General features: G+C 35.9%; 1 protein-coding gene across 5 annotated transcripts in view; it reads left to right on the top strand.

Moving 5' to 3' along the window:
• cdin1 (CDAN1 interacting nuclease 1) overlaps positions 1-25,318 on the top strand; it is a 217,450-nt gene that overhangs the window by 121,455 nt on the left and 70,677 nt on the right. For all 5 annotated transcript variants that reach the window (XR_011351217.1, XM_069916648.1, XM_069916651.1 and 2 more), the window contains one exon: positions 14,431-14,496. Coding sequence is in view for 4 of the 5 variants with exons in the window: in XM_069916648.1 (XP_069772749.1) it covers positions 14,431-14,496 (66 nt within the window). In the remaining variant the exon portion in view is untranslated. The remainder of the gene's footprint in view (positions 1-14,430; positions 14,497-25,318) is intronic.

Here is a 25,318-nt window from a genome sequence, read left to right as displayed (position 1 = left end):
CTTAAAAGAGAAATTAGAAGAGTCACATAAAAAAGTTAAAGAGCCACATGAGCTGTTAGCTCAGAAGATAGATATAATGGAAAACTATAATAGAAGAAATAATATAAAGATATTGGGCCTTAAGGAAGATGAAGAAGGCAAGAATATGAGAGAATTTATAAAAGATTGGATCCCCAGGGTCCGAGGAAGCCCAGAATTACAGGAAGAAATGGAAATAGAGAGGGCACATAGAATATTAGCCCCGAAACCACAACTGCAGCAAAAACCAAGATCCATTTTAGTAAAATTTTTAAGATATACAACAAGAGAAAATATATTGGAGAAAGCAATGAAGAAAATAAGAGAAGACAAAAAGCCACTGGAATACAAAGGTCAAAAAAAAATTTTCTATTCAGACGTAAGTTTTGAACTCCTGAAGAAGAGGAAGGAGTTCAATACAGCATCTTATGGAAAAAAGGATATAAATTTATGTTAAAGTACCCAGCGGTACTTAAAATAGTTATTCCAGGGCAACAAAACAGACTATTCTCGGATCCAGAGGAGGCACGAAAATTTGCAGAACAACTACAAAACAAGCAGAGAGATGAAGACATGTAATGAGAGTAAAAATGACCACGAACTATATGTATTTTTTTTTATATATATATATGTATATGTGTGTATACTTGAATGTATCTGTATTTAGAGGAAAATATATATAGATAAGAATTAATAAGGGAATAAAAGGGAATAGAGGGAATAAGGAGGGAATTAAAAGAGTGACCTTTGTTATATATGAAAATTGAAATCTTTTCCGGGGGGGGTGCTGGGTGGGGAGGAGTTACAGTCACTGCAAAACCAGTTGACGTTTGCGCGTGAATTCGCAAATCCAAATGGAGAGGGGAGATGTGGTTCCTCAACAAGGGATAAAGGGCAACTCAGGAGGGGGAGGGGAGAATAGGGTTAAAGAAGTTTTAAATAGGAGAATAAGGAAAATGTTTGATGTTTTAGAAATGTTGTCTTATAAAGTGTTCAAAACAAGAAAGCAGAAATGGATAAGAAGGAAAGGTGATGATGGAGAAACGGAAAGGGAAGATAAACAAAATATGAAATAGCTACGTTGAACTATATGACTATAAATATTAACGGAATACATAACCAAATCAAAAGGAAGAAACTGCTAAAATTACTGAAAAAATAAAAAATTGATATAGCATTTGTGCAAGAAACACATTTAACTGAATTGGAGCACAAGAAATTAAAGAGAGATTGGGTAGGACATGTAACAGCAACGTCGTATAATTCTAAAGCAAGAGGAGTAGCTATATTAATCAGTAAAAATGTACCAATTAAAATAGAAGAGGAAATAATAGATCCAGCAGGGAGATATGTAATGATAAAATGTCAGATATATTCGGAGTTTTGGAATCTACTCAATGTATATTCACCTAACGAAGAAGATCAAAAGTTTATGCAAGATATTTTTTGAAGATAGCAGATACACAAGGGAACATATTAATAGGAGGCGATTTCAACCTTAATTTGGATTCAAATATGGATAAAACTGGGAAAAAAATTTAACAGAAAGAACAAAGTAACCAAATTTATAATTAAATCAATGCAAGAAATGCAACTTTTGGATATATGGAGGAAACAACACCCAAAGGAAAAGGAATATTCATATTATTCGGGTAGACATAAAATACTCAAGAATAGACCTATTTCTGTTATCAGCTCGTATGCAAGATAGAGTAAGAAAAACAGAATATAAAGCTAGAATATTATCGGACCATTCACCCTTGATATTGACAATAGAGTTAGAGGACATCCTTCCAAGAATGTATAGATGGAGATTAAACTCCATGCTACTTAAAAGGCAGGATTTTAGAGAATTAATTGAAAGACAAATTAAAATGTACTTTGAAATAAATACGGAATCAGTGAAAGATAAGTTTATACTATGGGATGCAATGAAAGCGTTCATTAGAGGGCAAATAATAAGTTATGTAACCAAGGTGAAGAAGGACTATAATCAGGAAACAGAGTAGTTGGAAAGGGAAATAGTAAATATAGAAAAAGAATTAGCAATGAAGGAAGATACAACTAAAAGAATATTGGCAGATAAAAAAATAAAATATGAAACACTACAAACATATAAGGTGGAGAAGAACATAATGAAGACAAAACAAAAATATTATGAACTAGGGGAAAAAACGCACAAAATTCTAGCATGGCAGCTTAAGACAGAACAAGCTAGGAAAATGGTATTGGCATCAAGGAAAAAAGACAAACAAATCACATATAATCCAATGGAGATCAATGAAAACTTTAGAGAATTCTATGAACAATTATACCAAACTGAAAATGAAGGGAAAGAAGGGAAAATAGATGAATTTTTAACTAACATTGAACTACCAAAATTACAAATAGAGGAACAAAATAAATTAACAGAACCATTTGAAATAGTAGAAATACAAGAGATAATAAAAAAACTACCAAATAATAAAACACCAGGAGAGGATGGATTCCCAATAGAATTCTATAAAACATTTAAAGATTTATTAATTCCTCCCCTCCTGGAAGTAATCAACCAGATTGACAAAACACAAAGCTTACCAGATTCATGTATAACAGCAATAATTACAGTAATACCAAAGCAAGGGAAAGATCCACTCGCACCAGCATCATATAGACCAATATAATTTCTTAACACAGATTATAAGATAATAGCTAAACTATTAGCAAACAGATTAGCAGATTATGTACCTAAAATGGTAAATCTAGACCAAACTGGATTTATTAAAAAAAGACACACAACAGACAATATTTGTAAATTTATTAACTTAATTCATGCAGTAGAAGGGAGTAAAGCGCCAACAGTAGCTGTTGCTTTAGATGCAGAGAAGGCCTTTGACAGAGTAGAATGGAATTATTTATTCAAAGTATTGCAAAAATTCAGTTTACCAGAGAAGTATATTCATTGGATTAAAGAATTATATAAGGGGCCATTGGCGAAAGTGACATTAAATGGATATATATCAAAGCAATTTAACTTAAGCAGATCAACAAGGCAGGGATGCCCACTATCACCCTTATTGTTCGCGTTAGCTATAGAACCACTAGCAGAATTGATAAGAACAGATAATAATATAAAAGGGATAAAAATAAAAGACAAGGAATATAAAATCAGTTTATTTGCGGTTGATGTTATAGTATACTTAACAGAACCAGAACTATCAATAAAAGAATTATATAAGAAATTGAAGGAATATGGAGAAGTGTCGGGTTACAAGATTAACGTAAATAAAAGTGAAGCAATGCCAATGAATAATGCGGATTTCTCAAAATTTAAGAAGGAATCACCATTCAGATGGCAAATGCAAGCAATAAGATACCTAGGTATACAAATAAATAAAAATCTCGGCCATCTATATAAACTCAATTATTATCCACTAATGAAAAAATTACAGGGCAATTTAGAGCATTGGAAAGATTTACCATTAACACTAATAGGAAGGATAAACTGTATTAAAATGAACATTTTCCCAAGGATATTATACCTATTTCAGGCATTACCAATACACTTGACAGAGAAATTCTTCAAGGAGTTAAAGAAAATAATAAGGAAATTTTTATGGAAAGGGGGGAAACCAAGGATAGCACTAGATAAATTAACAGAATGGTATAAACAAGGAGGCTTACAACTGCCAAACTTTAAAAATTATTATAGAGCCGCACAATTAAGATACCTATCAGATTTTTACCAAACAAGGGAAAAGCCAGATTGGACTAGATTAGAACTAGATAAAATAAGGGAAAAGATACCTGAACACATATATAAATGGGATGAAAAATTGGTGCAACGTAGGAGTTCTCCAGTATTACATCATCTGCTCAATATTTGGAAGAAGATTCATGTAGAAAGGAATAAAACAAATTACCAATTACCAAAACTAATAATGATGCAAAATCAGTTACTCCCTTTTACAATAGATAACCTTTACTTTAGAGAATGGGAGAAAAAAGGGATCAAAAGAATAGAAAATTGTTTTTCAGGAAATAGATTATTATCCTTTGAACAAATGAAAGATAAATATAATATAACTCAAGATACAGTGCTGGCATATTACCAATTGAGATCCTACTTGAAGGACAAATTAGGAAGCAGTCTGAGGTTACCAGAGGGAAGTAACTTTGAATATGTGATTACAGATACAATGATAATCAAAAGATTTATAACAAATATGTATATTAAACTGCAAGAAAAGGAGAACGAGGAAACAAATGGTAAAACTAAACAAAAATGGGAACAAGATTTAAATATAAAGATAAAAAAGGAAACATGGGAGAAGTTATGCTCTGGAACGATGAGAAATACAATAAATACGAGGTTAAGTATGATGCAATATAACTGGATACACAGGCTATACATTACACCTCAAAAGTTAAATAAATGGGACCCAACAGTATCTGACAGATGTTTTCGTTGTAAAAAAGAAATGGGAACAACAATTCATGCAATCTGGACATGTGAGAAAGTAGAAAAATTTTGGGAAGATCTAAACCAGATATTAAATAAAATTACAGAAAACAATATACCAAAAAACTTAGAGATTTTGGACTTAATTTGGATGGTGCACAAAAAAGATTTGTTAAGATAGCTCTAGCCGTAGCAAAAAAATGTATTATGTCAACCTGGAAATTGGAAGATAATTTGAGAATACAACAATGGTATATAGAAATGAATAAACGTATTCCATTAGAAAAAATAACATATAGTTTAAGAAATAATATTGAAATATCTGAACAAATATGGGAGTCATACATGAAACACAATAGAGAAAACCTACCGGGGACATTTACCACCTAAATTAACGAAAGGAGAAGGAAATGAAAAGAACTGACTCAGTGGAATTTCTTGTTTAATTTTATTGAATGACAACATTGTTTGACTGGTTTAATGTATCTTAGATTTTGTACTTTAAATGGATGGGGGGAGGTAGGGAGGGTGGGATGGGAGGAGGGAGGGGGGTAGAAAATGACACTATATATTTGAAAAGGAAAATGTATGTATCTTGGTCAATGTGGTTTATGGTGTGAAAAATAAAAAATTTAAGAAAAAAACATTGATGTCTCTTTGTGTTGCTGAATAATCAGTGACAAGCCAAGGATCTCCACCAATGCCATCACTTACAACTCATCGTCCTATACCGATGGCACAGTTCAAGTTCTTTATGCTCCACTCACAACAAGACAAGTCGCAAGCCATGGTGGACAAGACAATATAATATCACTCCTACCAAAACAAAATTAAATTTCTGCTATGTTGGTGCAGCTACAAGTTTCATATGGTTTTCCTCAGAAGGAAATTCCAGTTTTTAAAGGAGATCCATTACAATATTTGATGTTCATGAAATCTTTTGAACATCACATTGAAAGTAATACTAAAAACACTAAAGATCGTCTGTATTAGCTGGAGCAATATACTGGAGGACAGGTGAAGGAGTTGGTCAAAAGTTGCCAATGTATGGATCCAGAACAAGGATATAAAGGGGCAAAGAATTATTGCATCATCATTATGTCAATGAACATAAGATCGCAAGGGACCACAAGACAAGATTCTGTTTTGATCAGTAATAAAATCAGACGATGCAAAGGCTTTACAAGCTTATGCACTCTTTCCGAGAGGATGTTGTAACACAATGGGATGTGGTGTACATTTGCAAGAGCTGAATTTACTTGCTAATTTGTCAGTTATTGTCAATAAATTACCTTATAAGCTGAGGGAATTGTGCAGAGCCAAAGTTGCAGAGCTTAAGATGCTTTCTGGAAGGGACACCACTTTTGAGGATGTTGTACAATTCTTGGAATGACATGTATTTGTTTACATCATACCAGCATTTGAAAATATTAAGAATACTTCAATAGTTCCTAAATATGTAAAGTCTAAATCATCGTCTCAACAGAAACCAAAGGGAAGTACCTTTGTTACTGCTGGGTCAGATACAAACACAAGAAAGAACAAGGAAACAATGGAAAAAGATCAGACTGTTCAGGAAAGGTGTTTGTATTCCAAAGATATGCATGCTTTAGAAAAATGTTCATGATTGGAGAAAAATTCGTATGATGAAAAATTAACCTTTTTAAAGAATGGAATTGTTTTGGTTGCTTGTGTAAAGGACACATCAGCAAAACTTGTAATAAGTGACTCAGTTGTGATATATGCAGTTTAAAGCATCCCAAGTTACTGCATACTCAATGAAGTAAAGTAAAAAAGAAGTCAAACAATCTGAATCCAAGACTAAAGACGCAGTCAAAGAAAATGCTTCAGTTCAGACAAACAGTCTTACTGGGACCAGTGACAGGTTAAAGCTAATAAAAAGGAAGCTTCATACTGAAGACCTATGTATTTCTTAATCTAGGAAGTACCGCATCATTTTGTATTGTTGAATTAATGAATAAACTTAATCTTCATGGTAAAAGATCACAAACCTTGTTGAAGCCAATGAATGATGAAAAGAACATTTAAACTAACATAGTTTCATGTTTACAGATTGCTGGATTGAATTGTAATGAATTTTACAATCTTCCATGTGTATATACTCAGCAGACTATGCCTGTGAATATTGAGAATATTCCGTGTCAGGATGATACCAAACTATGGGATTATCTAAAAGACGTTTGCTTACCTAAGATCGATGCTAAAATCGAGATGTTAATTGGATTTGATATACCAAAAGCTCTCAAACCTCTATAAGTAATAAGGAATCAAAATGACTGGCCTTATGCCGTGAGAACGTTGCTTGGATGTACAATTAATGGACCATTAGGAGGAAAAATTAATAATGATCAGGAGTCGTCGAATGTAAATGTCAAAAGGATTTCAGTTGTCAAACTTAATGATCTGTGGGAAAAACAATTTAAAATTGATTTCTCTGTATGTCTCAAAGATATTCAAGAACCTTCAAAGGAGGATAAACAGTTTCTGGATTTAGTTTCAAATTCTGTTAAACATGTATAGCATTACTGTACAGCATTACCTTTGAAAAAAAGAGTAATTTGTATGCCAGATAAAATAATTGCAGAATAATGTATGCTGAATTTGAAGAGAAAATTCAAGAGAAATTCCTCCTTTCATTTGGAATATACCAATGTTATTTTGGACGTGATAATCAAGAGTTATGTACAAAAGGTATCAGGAGATATCTTGGAACATAAAGATGGTAGAAAATAGTATTTACCTCATCATGGAGTTACACATCCATAAAGTAGAAACTACGTGTAGTATTTGATTGTGGATTTGTAATGGGAAAAGACAGAATGGCTCCATTAAAGCCAGTCACCAGACCTTGAATGGAATTGACTGCCACTACTATGGTGAGCAAAATTAACACTGTATTAAGAAGAGAATTACAGATGGAGTTAGCAGATTCTGTTTTGGACTGATAGTACATCAGTGCTTAAATACATTAATAACAAAACCATGAGGCTTTGTACCTTTGTGACTAACAGAATTAATGAGATTGAGAAGGTTTTGCATGTTAATCAATGGAGGTATGTTAAAACAGTAGATAATCCAGCTGACATGGCTTCACGAGGATCAAAGGTTCAATCATTTCTGAAAGGAGTCAACACTTGGGTGTTCGGTCCTCAATTTCTTTCGCAATCTCAAGAAGAATGGCCTCAAAATACAGAAGAGTTAAAAGAATTTTCAATGGAAGATCCAGAAATTCAAAACACTAATATGAATTCTATCCAAATATCTGAAGAGAATGATTCGATCATTTAATTAATTTGTTATTATTCTTCGTGGTTTTGTTTGAAAAGACAGTAGCATTGATTCTTAGATTAAAAACTATGTTTTTACATTGTATCAAGAAAGAGAATCCAAAGTCTCAAAAGAGCTGTTACTTAATAGTTGATGAATTGGCAAATGCTGAATTGGAAATAATACATTTTTGTCAGAAAAAGGCGTTTGATAATGAGATATCAAAATTGAAGAAGATTCTGGATGTTACAAAGGAAAGTCGTGTTTACAAGCTAAATCCTATTCTTGTAAATGATGTGTTAAGAGTTGGAGGAAGATTGGAAAAAGCAATAATACTAGAAGAAGTGAAACATCCAATTATTATTAGTTAAGAAATTTCATATTTCTGAATTGATTGTTGGATATATACATGAGAAAACAGATCAAGGTGGTTGTAATCATGTGTTATCAGAATTATGCCCGAAATATTGAATACTTGGTGCTTCAATGTTAATCTATACAATTATATCCAAATGTGTTAATTGTCGACGTGCAAATACTAAACCTGGACAACAACAAATGGCAGATTTTCCACAAGACAGAGTTTTACTTGACGAACCCCCATTTACATATATAGGAGTTGATTATTTTGGTCCTTTGCAAATAAAACGAGGAAGAAGTGTTGAAAAACGATACGGAACTATTTTTACCTGTTTCACTACAAGAGCAATTCATATTGAAATAGCATCATCACTTGATACAGACACTTTTATCAATGTTCTTTGAAGTTTTATCACCAAAAGTGGCCAAGTAAAAGAATTCCATTCTGATAATGGATATAACTTTACAGGAGCTCAATTAGAGTTATGGAAAGCAATTCAGAATTGGAATCAACATCAAATTCATGATGTCTTACTTCAGAAAGAAATTAGTTGGATATTTAACTCACCCATAGGATCACATCATGGCGGTGTGTAGGAAAGAATGATTAGATCAATTAAGAAAATTCTTAATTCCATTTTGAATGGTCAAATACTGAATAATGACAAACTTCAGACAGTATTGTGTGAGATCGAAGCTATAACGAAAATTTCTGTCAATTCAAATGACATCGAGGCACTTGCACCGAATTATCTCCTACTTCTTAAATCTAAACCTTTAATGCCTCCGGGTCAATTTTAGAAAGAAGATATTTATGCCAGATGCAAATGACGACAAGTGCAGTTTATTGCGGATTTATTTTGAAAAAGATGGATTAAAGAATATCTTTCATTATTACAAGAAAGACAAAAATGGTCTAAAGTTAAATGCAATTTTGTATGCGGAAACAATGTAATTATCATGGATGATTCTGCACGAAGAAATTCTTGGTTGCTGGGGAAAATTGTGGATACAGTTCCGGGGGAAAAAAAAGATTTTGTTCAGCAAGTGCGGATTAAAACCAAAACTGGTTAGTTACTTAAATCGACTTATTACTAAAATCTGTCTTTTACGAGAAGTAGAAAGTTTGGATTTCAAATCTTATATTACCATATTTACTTTTGTATCTGTAATTGTAATGATTATATATTAGTCATTAATGTCTATTATAATAATTAGGGGGGCTGGAAGGTAAAGGTGAAAACCTTGTGTTTTTGATTCATAGTTAATTTTGTGCCTATCCCTTTAAGAAAAAATATTGTTTGTAGTGTTAGCATAATTACTATGTCATAATATCCGAGCAGACCATGAGCTTGCATCTAATTCTTTGAAGAATTATGTAGGGGACATAAGCTCGAGATATTTTTCTTTGAATTGATCTTAATTCTGCTTATTCTTATTTTGTCTTAATTTCGTCTATTTCTTCATATATCTGTTTAAAGTTGAATATCATTATATTCTAATACCGTTTGCTTTGTTTATTCATTCTTATGAAAATCTCAATGTGAAGTTATGCAAAATGTTTATCTGTTTTATCAATTAATTAAAGCTACTTAAAGCTGCATGTACAAAGTTTGGTTTATTGGATTAATAAGGTAGTAATTCATAATATCGTCGCTCATGTTTCTTTGAAGATGACACATTTTGAAATTGGGAAATACAAGGAAAATGACATCTATAGTAAGTGGTGGAAGTTCTGGCGTATAAAATGTTGGATGCAGAGGCTGGTGGGATAGTAGGTGAGGATGAGGGAGATTCTATGTTTATTGTATGTCAGGCCAGAGGGCATCAGGGCAGATGAACAGGAAATGGAGGAGATGTGGGTGAGGGCTGAGTTGATAGTGATTGAGGGAAAGCCACATTTGTGGAAGAATGTAGACATTTCAGAAGATCTGGACTGGAAGACCTCATCTTGGGAATAAATACTATGGAGATAGGGAAATTGAGAGAAGGGGAATCCTTGCAGGGGACAGGATGTGAGGAAGTATATTTCAGGTAGTTGTGGAAGTTGGAGGATTTGTAGTATATATCGATGGAAAGTGTGTCTCCCAAGATGGAGACAGATCCAAGAAGGGGAGAGTGTTATTGGAGATGGAGCAGGTGAATTTGAGATTGGGGTGGAAGTTGGATGCGAAGTGGATGAAGTTGACAAGCTCATAGAGAGTGCATGAGGCAACTCCGAAGTAACTAACCTTATTCTCTCTCACCCCCGTGTTGCCCATTTCTACCTTCTACCCAACATACTCAAACCCAACAATCTGGGCAGACCCATTGTTTCTGCCTGCTTCTGACCCATCGAGCTAGTTTCATCTTACTTTGACTCTACCTTTTATCCCCTGGTCCAATCCCTCCCCACTACATCCGCAACACCTCACATGCCCTCCATCTCCTCACGATGGAGGTCCAATCCCTTTATAGCTCTATCCCCCACAAAGAAGGTTCGAAAGCACTTCTTCCTGGACCAAAGACCTGACCAGTCAACTCTACCACCACCCTCCTCCACCTGGCAGAATTTGTCCCCACTGTAAATAACTTATTTAACTCATTCTATACCAAAAGCACAAAGGTTTCACTGTTTCAAAAAAAAATCAACAAAGCAGCTACTTGTTCTAGTGACCAGCAAGCAGTATCAGCTGATAAACCAGCATTTTTGCTAACATCTATGAACACTACTATTCAATAAAATACATATATAGCACTGCTTCTTTATATAGCACTTTTTCCCCTCAGACTTGCTTCTATCTGCTTTAATTTGTTTATTTTCTGGCCTTGGCCTCCTACACAATTCCATTGAAGCTCTGCAAAAACAGAACCTCTTTCGATGAGGAACCTTACAGCATTCTGCTACAACCATGAGTTCATTAATTTCATCATCATGATGGCCCCCATAAATCCATTTTTGTTCTTGCTTTATTACTATGCTCTTTAGCACATACTCTTGGATTTTTTTTTTCCTGCACTCCTCTGCTTCCCTGACTTTGTCCATGTTTAAAAATCCATTAAGGGTGTGACTTTTCTTCTGTTCTGATGAAGCATTTCCCTCTTTCTCCTCAGATGTTGCCTGATCTGCTGAGTTTCTTGTATTTCTGCTGTGCAATTTAATTTGTGTCTATTTGCTAAATCAGCATCACAATTCGTATGGGATGTTAATGAATAGTTTTCAGATGGTCTTGGTCCACAAGGGAATCCAAAATGTTTCTCTATTCAGATTACCTGGGAATAAAATAGTAATTTCTTGTTATGGTATCATAAAGTTAGATATCGAGAGGAATGTTGACATATTCTGTAATGCAAGGTTAGAAAGAATTTATAGAATTGTTTTGCACTGGTGTAAAATTGTTCGAGCACAGAAGGAGGCCTTTTGCCCCATTAAATCTGCACTGACTCTTTGCAAAGCAATCCCAGACCGGTTTTCCTGCTGTTTCTTCCAAATATGTATTTAATTCTATTTTGAAAGTTACGATTGAATTTGAAAACACCATACTTTCAGATAATATATACCAAGTTATAATGACTCACTGCATGCATTAGTTTTTCCTCTTTCCAGCAATTACTTTGTCTGTGTTCTCTGGGCCTTGAGTACTCTGCCCAATGAAAACATGTTCCACTGTTTATCCATGTACATCTATTTCAGTGCATTCCCTCTCACATCTTTTCTCAACTGGGAGAAATCTCAGCCTACCCTTCCTATTGTACCATTCCAACTGAAAACCATCAACCTTAAAACAATTTTTCATAGATTGTGGGGTTTTTTTGTGTGGGGGGGGGATATTATTGGGTGTAATTCTTTAGCTGTGGCGAAACTAATATTGAACGAGGTTTCAACATAAATATAGGAACTGAGTGCGAAAGAAAGCAAGTTATGAAGCCAAGTTAATACCTTATTAACTGCCTTCCCAATCTGGATATGTATACACCAACTTTAGAATAGTATCATTTAATCCATGTTGCTATTCCTCATTCTTCCTGTCAAAATATCTCTCAAATATCTCACTGCATTGGGTTTTATTTGCCTCTGTCCACCTGCCATGCATTTGCGCATTTCATCAGCCTGGCATCACTATCTTTCAGTCTTTCACTGTCATCCATACTGTGTAACACTCTTTCAAATGTGTAAATTTAGTCATTTTACTCTCAGTACTTCTGTGTTTAAGTTATTAATATATAAGTCAATAAAGATACAGTACAGCACCTACCAATCCTCATAGCCTGGCCTACCTTAAACGTGCTCAAAACACTTACCATAGCCTACAGCTGGGCAGATTTATCTAAAACAATGTCTATTTTATAATTAAATGTTGAATACCTTTTATTCCGCACTGAAAAAAAATCATTTTTAATCATAAAATATAGCAATAACGACCATCGTAACTGAAAAATCATGTCGGACCATCGTAAATAGAGGAGCATCTGTATTCAAAAACAGGTCCCACCACTAACCTCTTGGGAACATTTTGATTGCCTCCCTGCAAGCTAAAGAAAACAACTATTTACCATGGCTCCCTACTTCCTCTCACAAAGTTCATTCCTGAATCATACTTCATTGAGCCTTTTATTTCTTTTGCATTCATTTGCAGTAGTTAATATAGAATATTTAAAGAAGAAATTAAATTTGTAATACCATGTTTTAGTGAATCGACTTGAGGATTAAATCACTTGTTTATGTTTGCCAGTCAGGTGCAGTAGACGTTTTACACTTGTAATGCCTTATATGAGCATTACAAGCTTGATCTGTACTTAACCTGACCACTAAATACAAATTTCAATAAAGCTTCAAATCTTAATCTGATTTCTTTTTCTCAATACTGTAACTTTTGTTTTAATTAAAATTAATGTGCTATTACACCATGGTTATGTTTGGTGTAGAGTTGTGATCAATATGGTATTTCTGAAAAAAAAACAAGTACTAGTGCTTATAAATGTAGTAGTTCATATATTCATGGATTATTCATGAATGAAATAACATGGAAATGATTGTTTTAATACTGTAAATGTTTAGGTGTAATAATGAAAAGAATATTTTCTCAAAAAAATATAGTGGGGGGTGGAAGAGAGGAAAGATATCAATATGGCATTTTAACACAAATGTTAATCTGTGTCATAACAATCAAACCATATGAACCGCACATTCATTGGAAACAATGCCAAAATGGCAAATACTAAATACTTGCCTGATTAAAAACACAGAAACCATTATGTTAAATGATTATAATTTATTTGGTCTTGAAATTGTATTGACCTTGGAATTCTTTCACAAGGCAGAAAAACTGTCAGAGTTTCAGAACATTGGCCATGAAAGTGGTGTCTTCTACTGATAAATGGATTGGAAATTGGCTACCCAGCAGTAGAATGGGCCATTAATTTTAATCAGAGGTGATGCGAAAAGGAGAGTAGGCTGTACCGCAATGTCAACAGCCCAGTAGGTGTTAAGAGAGACCACACAACCTTCTCTGTTACTTGTTTTAGCTATTAGTTTAGGTTGGGTGAAGACAGAAAGGCATGTCTGGAATTGAATGACCAGGTCAGCCAAAATATAATGGAGAAATCAGGTGTTGCAGAAATAATAACAGAGGCACTTAGATGCAAGGACACTCTACTGACCGGGCAACCACAAAGCATATTGACAGTTACAAATATTTTTGTATTTAAACAGTATGTAGACTTTAATGCCTCTGCATTCTTAGAATTGTATATGAAAGTTAATTTTTTTTTGTTTTTAAAAAGCCAACGCTTTAGCTTGTTCCACTGTTGAATAAATATTTGATGTGTAATGGTGGACATAAAGGTATCTGTGAATGGATTTCCTGTTTTTATCCCTCATGTCCTTGAGCACCCTTATAAAATACAAGTTATTTATTTTGTTTGGCTATGTGGATAATGTGGATATTAGAAATTTGTGCCAATCAGAAAAATGCTTGCAAGATTAGGCAAATTCATTCAGTTTCATACACTGCCGTCTTCTTGGCTGTGTTTTAAACTTCAAGTCAAACTCTGGGTAAAGAAGGCAAGAAGCAGCCAAAGTGATGTCCCACATTTCCATATAGATTACTTGACTCTATTGCTTTGAAAGTTTAATAAGCTGTTTGTATCTGTCTTGAATTTTATTCAAGAAACTTATTTTTTATGGCAACCAAGACTGAATTTTGTAAAGGTATTTTGTTTCTGTTTTTATGTATCTGTATTTTTTTTTCATATTTAGCTCAATGTTTTACAATTAATTAGAGCATTTACAAAATGTTTATTTTATTCAATATTCACGTAATTTTCAAATTTTACTTCTACAGATGAAGATCAGCTGCGCAGTAAAGGCTATGACAAAACACCTGATATTATTTTGGAGGTACCAGTGGGTAAGTTTATGCAGGTTTAAATGTACACAATGAATCACAAAATTATGAGAAGTTCATTTTTTCTATTTGTTATATTTTACACATGATTGTTATGGAAGCAAATGCATTGGAAGAACCATTAGGAATCTCTGACAGTTGTGGTCACAGCGAACCGGATCTTCATCTCTGCTCAATTTGCCTGAGGCTGTTCATTCCCCCTACCTTTCATAAGTGTTTGAGGGTTTATTTTTGCACAATGAGTGGCTAGGGTCTTGAATGCGCTGGCATGGATAATAATGGGAAGCAGATTCAATTACAACATTCATTTGGGAACTGGATAAGTACTTGAGAGAAAAAAATTGCACAGCTATGAGAACAGAGCAGAAGAGAGGGTAAGTTCATTTGCTCCAAGTAAAAATCTGTGTAAGTTCAGCTCTCAAACCAAATAGTCTCCTCTTGCATTTTGCCGTTTTGTGGTTTTTCCAGTTGACCACTGTCCATCATAGTTTCATGGCCATGTGACTCATTTTATGCCCCTTCATTTTGTCCTCCAATGTTCTTTACGTTTTTTTTCCATTCTTGCATCTTGATTTAAAATTAATCCATGAGATTAGAAGCACAAATAAACTTACCACCAGCTCTCTCCTGTCTCCTTCACCCTTGCTTCCAAGATGTGCAAGAAAAAGTTGAAACCATGCTGCTTCTCTTCTTTAGCATAGTTCTCTAAGAAAAATTTCTCACATACCTTCCAGCCTTTAACCTGGAGTTTATATTAGATTCTTAACTCTCCTATAAGTTCCCTGAACTCACCTGGGCTAAAAGCTTATTCCAGCTCCAATTCCCTCAATCCTTTCTCCACTGTAAAGCTGACCTCCTATTCTCTATATTAGCTCATTTGCTGTGTCAAATCTGCTGTGGAACATTATCTAACATAGGCAGTGCCAATGTTCATCTAAGTACAGATCCATGCTTCATTACCGACAGATTTGATGACTTCAATGCAGTCCCCAAACTTCAGCTCTTCAATAACTTTGCTGTTCGTGTCTTTCTTTTAACCTCTTTGTTTTTTTTTAAATTAGATGTCACTGGCAAGATCAGAATATATTGTTTATCCTTAAGCAATGGGTGTCACAATTCGTGTAGCAGTTAGCGCAAAGGTGGCGATCGGGACTGGTGTTTGAAGCCCACACTGTCTGTAAGGAGTTTGTACATTCTCCCCATGTCTGCGTGGGTTTCCCCAGTGGCTCCAGTTTCCTCACACCCTTCAAAACGTACTGGGGGTTGTAGGTCAATTGGGTGTAATTGGGTGACACAGGCTCATGGGCCAAAATGGCCTGTTACCGTGCTATATGTCCAAATTTAAATATAACTGCACTTGAGAAGATGATGATGAGCCACTACCTTGAACTGCTGTTCTTCTGGTGGAGGCACTGCACAATGTTTTTGGGGAATGAAGGAATAACAAACCATTTCCTAATCATGATGGTTTGAGACTTGAATAGGAAACTAGAGATGACCGTCTTCTCATGCACCAGAAGCCCTTGTTCATGTTTGTGGAATAGGTTGTAGTCTTGACAGATTTGGTTAGAGTATCCTCAGCAAGATTTTGCAGAGGATTTTGTAACTGGCATGCGCTGAATTGCTGTATGCTGGTAGTGGAGGAAATGTATGTTTTGAATGATGGATTTCTTGAACAAGCACCCTGAGGTTCCGCTCCCCGTTGGAAGCCCAAAGTCACTGCTCCCCATTGGCAGCCCAAAGTCACTGCTCACCGTTGGCAGCCCAAAGTCACTGCTCCCCGTTGACAGCCCAAAGTCACTGCTCCCCGTTGGCAGCCCAAAGTCACTGCTCCCCGTTGGCAGCCCAAAGTCACTGCTCCCCGTTGGCAGCCCAAAGTCACTGCTCCCCGTTGGCAGCCCAAAGTCACTGCTCCCCGTTGGCAGCCCAAAGTCACTGCTCCCCGTTGGCAGCCCAAAGTCACTGCTCCCCGTTGGCAGCCCAAAGTCACTGCTCCCCTTTGGCAGCCCAAAGTCACTGCTCCCCGTTGGCAGCCCAAAGTCACTGCTCCCCGTTGGCAGCCCAAAGTCACTGCTCCCCGTTGGCAGCCCAAAGTCACTGCTCCCCGTTGGCAGCCCAAAGTCACTGCTCCCCGTTGGCAGCCCAAAGTCACTGCTCCCCGTTGGCAGCCCAAAGTCACTGCTCCCCGTTGGCAGCCCAAAGTCACTGCTCCCCGTTGGCAGCCCAAAGTCGCTGCTCCCCGTTGGCAGCCCAAAGTCGCTGCTCCTCGTTGGCAGCCCGAGGTCCCTGTTTCCCGACTTACAACCAACCCGAGTTCCAACCAAGTTTTCGGTCCCCATTGCAGTTGTAAGTTAGGGACTACCTGTAAACAAAAATGCAATGTATCACATAGATAAAATGTGGATACACATCTTGCAAAAAGCAAGAAAGGCAAAGGAAAAATAGAAAATAAATGTATGTCAGTATGGGAGCATTTATTGGACATGAGTTAATGTAAAATGAAGTTGAGAGTTAGCGTTTACATGGCAGTAGAAAAGGACCCCAGTTAAGTATTGATAGACAGTAAAACCCATGGTATTCAGCATCTATTGGCATTGATATATGCCGGGTAAGTATATTTTCCAGTTGCTTGAGACTTGCTCTTAATGCCTAACTACATTAAGAATAAGCCATTTAAAAGACAAAAATACTATACTATACTGAACAAACTTCACTTGCACGAATACATAAACCTTAAAGCATTTTATTTTCTTCACATTCTTTGAAAACATCAAACCATTGCTGCATCTTCAGGTTCCTCCCCCTTCATGGAACTGCTCGAAAGACGAACATAGCATTATAGATAATTAACCCCCCCCTCCCAAAGTTTACAGATAAAACCTTGGACCAAGGCAGCTCTTACTAAGTAGGGATGTGGAGACACTTTAAGAGAGTCACCCCAACGGCAAGTGGCATTAACCAGCTCTTCATCCTGGGCGACGCCTTTGCTGTTTCATACAATATTATTCAAACAGCTGCCATGAGCAAAGCATGACCAAGGCACTCCGCTGGCTGAATATTTGTTTCCATCTTCACCAATGGTTTGAATGTTACTTCAGAGAACTTTTATTTTTAACTTATGTATTTTACCTATTATTTTTTTTGCCAGTTGCTGGAATTCTGGATATCAGGGGTTTTACTGTAGATAACAAACAGCAATGGGCCCAGGACCAAATCCTATACCACACCACCGAACCCTCTGACACACCACTAGCCACAGGCCTCCAGTCCGAAAAAACAACCTTCCACCATCACCCTCACCTTTTTCCCTGGGCAACAGTAACAAATATCAGAGGAGATCAGTTTAATGTGAGGGGGAAAAAAGTTTGGGGGAGAAGTCAGAGGTAAATTTTATACATCGAGAGTGATGGGTGCCTGCAGTGCATTCCCAGGGGTGGTGGAGGAGGCTGGAACATTACAGACATTTTAAAAGACTCATGGATGCAAGAAAAATAGAGGATTATGGGTGTGAGGAAGGGAAGGTTTAAATTGTTCGGTAGGTTTATGTAGGTCAGCACAAAATTGTACATCAAAAGGCCTGTACTATGCTGGAATGTTCTATTAAATGTAAAATGCTCTCTTCCACAAAGCTGATTTTCTATCCATTTTGCTCTCTTATATCTTGTATCCCGTGTGATTTAGCCTTCCAGAAATCAGCCTACATTCAAGCCTTATTGAATGACTTGCTGAAATCCATACATACAACTTCTGTGCTATCAGAGCAGTCCATGATTAGTGTAACAAGAGGAGGTTCAAGAGTTTGATAACTGTCGGAAAGAAACTATTTTAGAACTTGGAGGTGCTGATACCTATCCAAAGGTAGCAGAGAGAAGAAAATGGGACTAGGGAGATGAGGATCCTTTATGATGTTGGTTGCTTCTTGAGGTTGGAGCCTGTGATGGACTTGGCTACACTTGCTTCCTTCTGTGTTCCGGGGCACTTGAAATTCAAAAAAGACCTGTGATGTAACCAGTCAGTAAACTTTCCACAGTGCACCTGCAGTAATCTGATAATATATCTGATGATGACATGTCTAATTTAAACATGCCAAATCTCCTCAGAGTCCTGAGAAAGTAGAGGCACTGGTTAGCCACGATATGTTGTTAATTATAAATGCCTTGTTAACAACAGAAATTGAGAATTTATGGGTAAATGTCCTTGTCTTGTTCATTTCCCCTTATTATACAAAAAGTTTCTGGACATTTTGCTTTTCTTTCACCCAAAGTGTAGACTGAATACCCTTGCTCTTTTGAGTTACTGTTACTTCGTTATTGGGTCATACCTCGAGTTCAGCACTGGCCTTGTGCTTCAAGTAGCACAGAACTCTAGTCTGCGTTTTATTAGCTATGGCTAGGTTTTATATTTCTAACCTGCCCTTTCCTCGCCATGAAGTGTCTTGCATGAAGAGCTTTCACTTTAAATTTCACATTAGTCATTGCTTTATTTCTAATATTAGAATAAGGGTTTAGATTTCAGAAGAACTAGCCTAAGATTTTGGAAGATATGATAGCAATAAAATTCTTAATTAAATTTTCATTTTAAATATTGATTTTTTTTTGTTCCAGGACAAAGTATTATTTTCTCTCATAATTTCCCTTTTTAATTATCTTCACTATTTTAGACATCCATTAACTTTCTCACAGGTGAGCCAAACCCTTATTTATTCAGCTCATCGGAGCTCATCAGCTTTTATCCTGTTACCTATCATTCGACTCATCAATCAAATTGTTTTCCAAAGTGCATATGACCTTCTTAATATATGCAACCCAAAAACCATTCTCAATCCTGCAAATGAAATTACTAAAGACTTGATTGTATTGAAATTCTCAACGTGGTGTGATTAAAATCTTGCATCCTGTGAGATTTTTTTAACTTGTTTTTGTGCATGCCAGTTACAAAATCTGGACTCCTTTATTACAATGTGATCTACCAAAATTTCTGTCTTACCCACTGCTATAATCCTTCCGTTTAGATAGTTTTGATATCTACTTTTTTTACTTCAAAAATATACCACCTCACAAATAAATCGAGACATTGTTTTACAATATATTCATAAAAGTTACAATTGGCTTCATTTCGGAACATTTCTGCCTAAACCTCACCTACTTCTAGGACCTACTCATTAAAAAATTAAATTATCAAGTTTTCACACAACTCCTGATAGTTGAGACTTGAGTGCCCATTAGCCTGCAGTTCGTTCCCAGACATAATTTTGTTGATAAATACATCCATCGAAGATGCTCCTACGCTAATTTTTTGAATTTATATTTTTCCTTCTTTTTTTCTTTGTAGTTATTAGTCAAAGTAATGAAGCAGAATGTAATTTTACTCAAATTTGTGCAATTCTATTGATTTATAGCCTATTAAGCTTCCTGCTGCATGCCTTCAAATCTTGTCTCCTGATGTTGTACATTTACGTAAGGCTTTGTTTCACTTTCTCTCCATTGTAATTTCCTGTGTTCACATTTATAATGAGACCACCCATGTAAAAATTGTCATTTTTTAATTAAATTTTTCCACAAGTATTATAGCATCTCCATTCTTCTCAACTATACAAAATTATTTTCTTAACTGGCGTAGTTGTGTCAAGAGAATTCAGTTTAACTTAACTGCAAGTAATTTCAGATTCAAGTATTATGCAAGAAAAATATATTAAAATTAAATTGAGTATGTTAAGAATGTCTTCATCATCTAGCCCTGTTTCTTGTCTTCACATTGGAAAGAGTGGGGTTTGGTAAATACAATGTGTCTTTTCTTGTAGTTAATCTATATGTCTACAGTGGGTTAAAGTTGTCTTTCAAAAGAATTACTTCTGAAAATAGATTAGTTGCAGATTTTCTTCTATGGTATATTTTAGTCTGGTGTAGGATAGAGTTTGATATTTAGGCTTCAAGTATATTTAGAAGTACAAAACAAATTGCTATACAGTGGAAATTATCAACTATTTAAAACAAATGTGGCAACATCTCTAGAGCTTGCATAGACCTAATCTCATGGTAACTCATTGTCTTTGACCTTGATTTTTTTTAAATCAAGGAGCAGGTCTACAACAAAACATGAAGGCAAAAACTCAACTTTAATGAAATAAAACAAAATTGCAACATGATATCTTGTAGTGTTGGAACTGGCTTGAAAAAATAAATTAATCATGCAATTGACTTGTGTTTGTGATACATAATGCCACAATGGTTAACATCCACAACAAATCATTGAAGAAATTACAAAATTTTTCACAAAAAGCTGTAATCTATGAGAATCTGGGAAATGGCTTGATTTATGTTGCTGTGAGTTCACAGGTTAGAAGTTTGATTGTCAGAGTGATAATTGCACATAGAAGACCACGAGAAACCAAAAAGGTGCTCTGGATTTTGCCTGTAACCTAACTATTCCAATAATACAAATTGCACATGAAAGGTCTATTAATTTACCTTACAAGTACTTGTCAAACACCGAGCACCAGAAAACACTATTTCATCAGTTTGTACTTTTTAAATGTGGAGGCATTTGAACGGGAGTATCTGCAATTCAGAGACAAGATGCAGAAGCACATTTTTAACTATTGGGCAGATAATTATTTTATTTATATTTAGTATTTCTTGTATTTCTACTGTAATGATTCATGGCACTGGAAAGAGAGATGTCTGGAATGGTTAAGGTATGATGCCAGTGTCTACTGGCATTCTGATCCCAAATAATTAGGGCTGTAAAGGGGATAGCAAATTTTGTGCTTTTACAAATGGCCATATGGTATATATGGCATGATTGTATTACACCATGAGTCAGTCGCTTTGTACACTACCTATTACTGTAATCAATAATTTTTGGAAAAATAAATTTGAGAAAATGTCTGATGCTGAGGGAGAGACAAATTATTTCTGCTCCAGGGAGAAGGATAAACATCTAACTCTGGCTGCAGGTGACAATGGAGCTGGTAGGGAAAGGTGGGGATAAAATGTAAGACGGGTAAAGAGATTGTGAGATATATGAAAAGGTGAGACCAGAAGGAACTTCCAAACAAGAACTAAGCCAATGAGAAAAGGTTTAATAAACAATAAGGGAAGATATAACATTTATTATTTTTTAATTTCTATCTGACCAATGTTATAGGATTTGAAAAATGTTCAGGTATTGTTTGATTTATGAAGACTTGAATTGTGAATTTTTACTCTAACACCACTGTTCACAAAATCATTTATTGCTCCAATGAAAAGCATACCATTCTCATTCTCCATTCATAGGAATAGACTGTAACCAAGCAGCCATAAATTGTTTGGTTCAGGTTTTTGGATTTACAAAATGTCATGTATTATCTTCTAGGATTATATCAGTTAGTTAATTGATGAATGGGTGTACCCAGAATTCCAGAGAAGAGCAACTGGATTATTCCACAGCTTGGGACTCTAAATGATGATATTAAACTTATGAAGGAACATCTTGTTTATAAGATGCCAAGAGTATGAAATAATATTTGGCAGTGATCCTTTCCCATAATGCATAGCCAAATATGAGATCAGATAGATTTTAAAATGTATTTTAAAACCAGGATAAAAGGTGGAGATACACATATAAATGTTTTCATCTCTTGGCCTCTGCTTATCTTTTTAGAATAAAATTTAGATTATCCTAAATTAAGATCCAGTAGAATACTTTACAATATTTTACAGTCATTAGAAAAAGGATAACTGAGAAAAATAAAATAAAATCTCTAAAGTGCTGATTATGAGAAATATTTTTGATTTAAACTACAAACAGATAAAATTGAGTGCAACTTGCTTGATGTTTAGAAGTGAGATCAGAAAAAACCTCTTCCCCTCTAAGTACAGTTAATTAATATCCATGTGTAGGATAGAATTGCAAAGAAGGCAGTTACTGTTCTATTAATTCAATACTTTCTAATAAAGGAAGTGGCAGATAACATAGTCTAAAATGAGGATTGGCAATTATGGTGACATGCATAGATTTATTACGAGTCCCGAGGACCCCAAAAACCAGCACCAAGACAAATGGTTACTTAAACAAAAGTTGCTTTTAATTTTCTTTAAACATAAAAACAGGATCAATCCTTAACTTATTACTATTAACTTAACCTTACTTAACCCCCTTCTAATTCTAAGTGCACATATATGTTATGTGTGTATGTTTAGGAAAGTTCTTTGATTCACAGTCCAATCTTACTTTTCACTCCTCCAAGTTCACCGGTATTAGAAAATTCTTATACTGTGCACAGAATTTAACATTTATGAATTTTTACCAGGCTCTAGTGCTGGAAGGTTAATGGTTACCACTCAGGAAGATCCTAGTTGGTTTCAGAGAGAGATTTGTTGCTCGTTCGACACACTCCCTTCAATCAGCCACTTCAGTGTCTTGCTGAGGAAACTTGCCCCATCATGCGTTTTCCAAATGATAACCTCTTCTTCCAGGTCACCACAAAGTTCTTCTTGTTTCCCTTATTTCAGGAGAAATATTCTAGCCAGCCATTTCCTCTTGTAAGGACGACAAGAGGTTTTCAACAGGCTGAACTCAGAACTCACAGCCCATCTTCAAAATGGGATTTGAACAAACCTGCCAGCTTGCCATGTTACAGCCTCCAAAAGCCACTGCAGAACTCAGTTCTCTCTCCCCTCCCCTCCGAGAAATCCTATTTTTTTTTAATTTCCTCTCTCTCTGCTTGTAAAAACACTGAACCTCTTGCAGGGCTAATCCAGTCCTTGAAAGATCTTTATCAGCACTTGAGCCCGGACTCTTCCATTCGCACCTACTTTTTGAAATTCCTTCCAAAACAATTTCATTGTCTTTGCAAAGGCTCTTGGAATCTGGACGTCTGGCTTGAGCAAAGCTCGGCATTTTAAATTATATGTGTTTTGTAGGTATGTTTGTGAAGCGACTTGCACTAAACCCCTACAATCTATCTCTTTTAAAGACATATTAATATATAATATACTCCGTAACAATTTCAAATGATGACAAATATAGAGATGGGAGAGGAGGCAGGTTTTTTTGACTGTTCAATGTGACATAAAAAATAGTTTAGGTTTAGAAATTCTATTGTGCAACAGAGAAATTATAAACATTACTTATGAGAATTTCATCAGAAAACCAATGGTATTATTTGCTGTCGATTACAATGTTTTTGATTTTGCTTCAGTGTTATCCTGTTCCATTGCATAGAAGGAGAGCAATACTCCAAACGAGATTTCTGGGTTGCTCGTACTAAAGGAGAACTGAATAAGGAGGCCAGGCACTTGCAGTCTGAGCCACCTACACCTGATCTCCAAGGACGTGCTATTCCCATTGACACAGAGTTGACTATGTTTTCCCATCTTCCTCTCTAACAGGATATCTCCATACCACAACGGGGAAAACCTGTTACCTACTTGTTTTCCTCTGCTCGCTCCACTGTGGCAAAGCAATTGAGCAAAGATTTTGGGTGTGTTCAACAATTTTTTCCACAAAGTGTCATAGGCCTCTTGTTCTTGTGAGTCTTTGTATAAAGTATTACTTTTGCTTCGTGGATAATGCATGTTCAACATGCACTTCCCAGTTGAGAAGTGTTTCTCGATTGATATTCTGATCCCAAATAATTAGGGCTGTAAAGGGGATAGCAAATTTTGTGCTTTTACAAATGGCCATATGGTATATATGGCATGATTGTATTACACCATGAGTCAGTCGCTTTGTACACTACCTATTACTGTAAGCAGCAGTGTGATTATTCAGATGTATTGATTTATTGATGATGATTGGGGGATAGGTAGCAGCCTAGGCATCATAGGCACTGAACTGTTCTTCTTACAGCAATCTATATGTTCCCAATAAAGTGGGTCATAATATATAGTTACTTTTTTGTCTGCAAACTAATGGTGTAGAAATCTTTTGGATTTGCTTCTTGTGTCTTTAATAAACACAATTTAATGCTGAAAAGAACAGATGGTGGTATCTGTGGTATAATATTTGTGTTTGTAGGATTGGTCTTGGGAATTTTTAAAAGAGCAGTTAGAAACTAGGCACTGGATGTTGATAACACGAAGCAGATGGGTTTCTTCAATAATTCCTGATGTTGACCTGAGTGAAACATGAAATTCTGCAGACGCAGTCATGGAAGTAAAAACACAATGCTGAAAAAACTCAGCAGGTCAGTGTATTTTTTATAGCAAATATAAAGATGTATAACCAAAGTTTTGAGCTTGAGCCCTCCATCAATGTATGAGCAAAATGTAGGCAGGTGTCTGAATAAAATGGTGGTGGGAGGGGCAGGGGAAATACAGGCCCACAGGCAAGAGGGAGGGCATGAGAAAATGAGGTGGAGATCTGGAGGAAAGGACAGGGAAGGGAGTGGTCTAGCAGAAACTGGAGAAGTTGACGTTAAGGCCACCTGTTGGAGAGTACCCAAATGGAATATTAGGTGTTGCTCCTCCAGTTTACGGGTGGCCTTGGTTTGGCAAGGCATGAGGCCATGGATAGACATGTCAGCATGGGAATGGGGCGCAGAATTGAAATGATTGGCTACTGGGTGATCTCTGTCATGGATGCAATCAGAGTGAAGGTGCTCAGCAAATCAGTCTCCTAGTCTGCATCCAGTCTCCCCAATGTAGAGAAGGCCAGAACGGGAGCACCGAATGCAGTAAATGACTCCGACAGATTCACAAGTGAAGTGTTGCTTCACCTGGAAGGACCATTTGGGACCCCGAATGGTGGTGAAGGAAGAATGGTGGTGAAGGAGGAAGTGTGGCATTTCCTGCAGTCATGGCAAGGTGCCAAGGGGGCAATGAGTAGGGAGAAGTGGACA

The sequence above is a fragment of the Narcine bancroftii genome, chromosome 2 (assembly GCF_036971445.1).
Source record: "Narcine bancroftii isolate sNarBan1 chromosome 2, sNarBan1.hap1, whole genome shotgun sequence".
Taxonomy (NCBI): domain Eukaryota; kingdom Metazoa; phylum Chordata; class Chondrichthyes; order Torpediniformes; family Narcinidae; genus Narcine; species Narcine bancroftii.
Note: the sequence above shows the minus strand (reverse complement) of the source record. Positions and strands in the feature narration are given on the sequence as shown.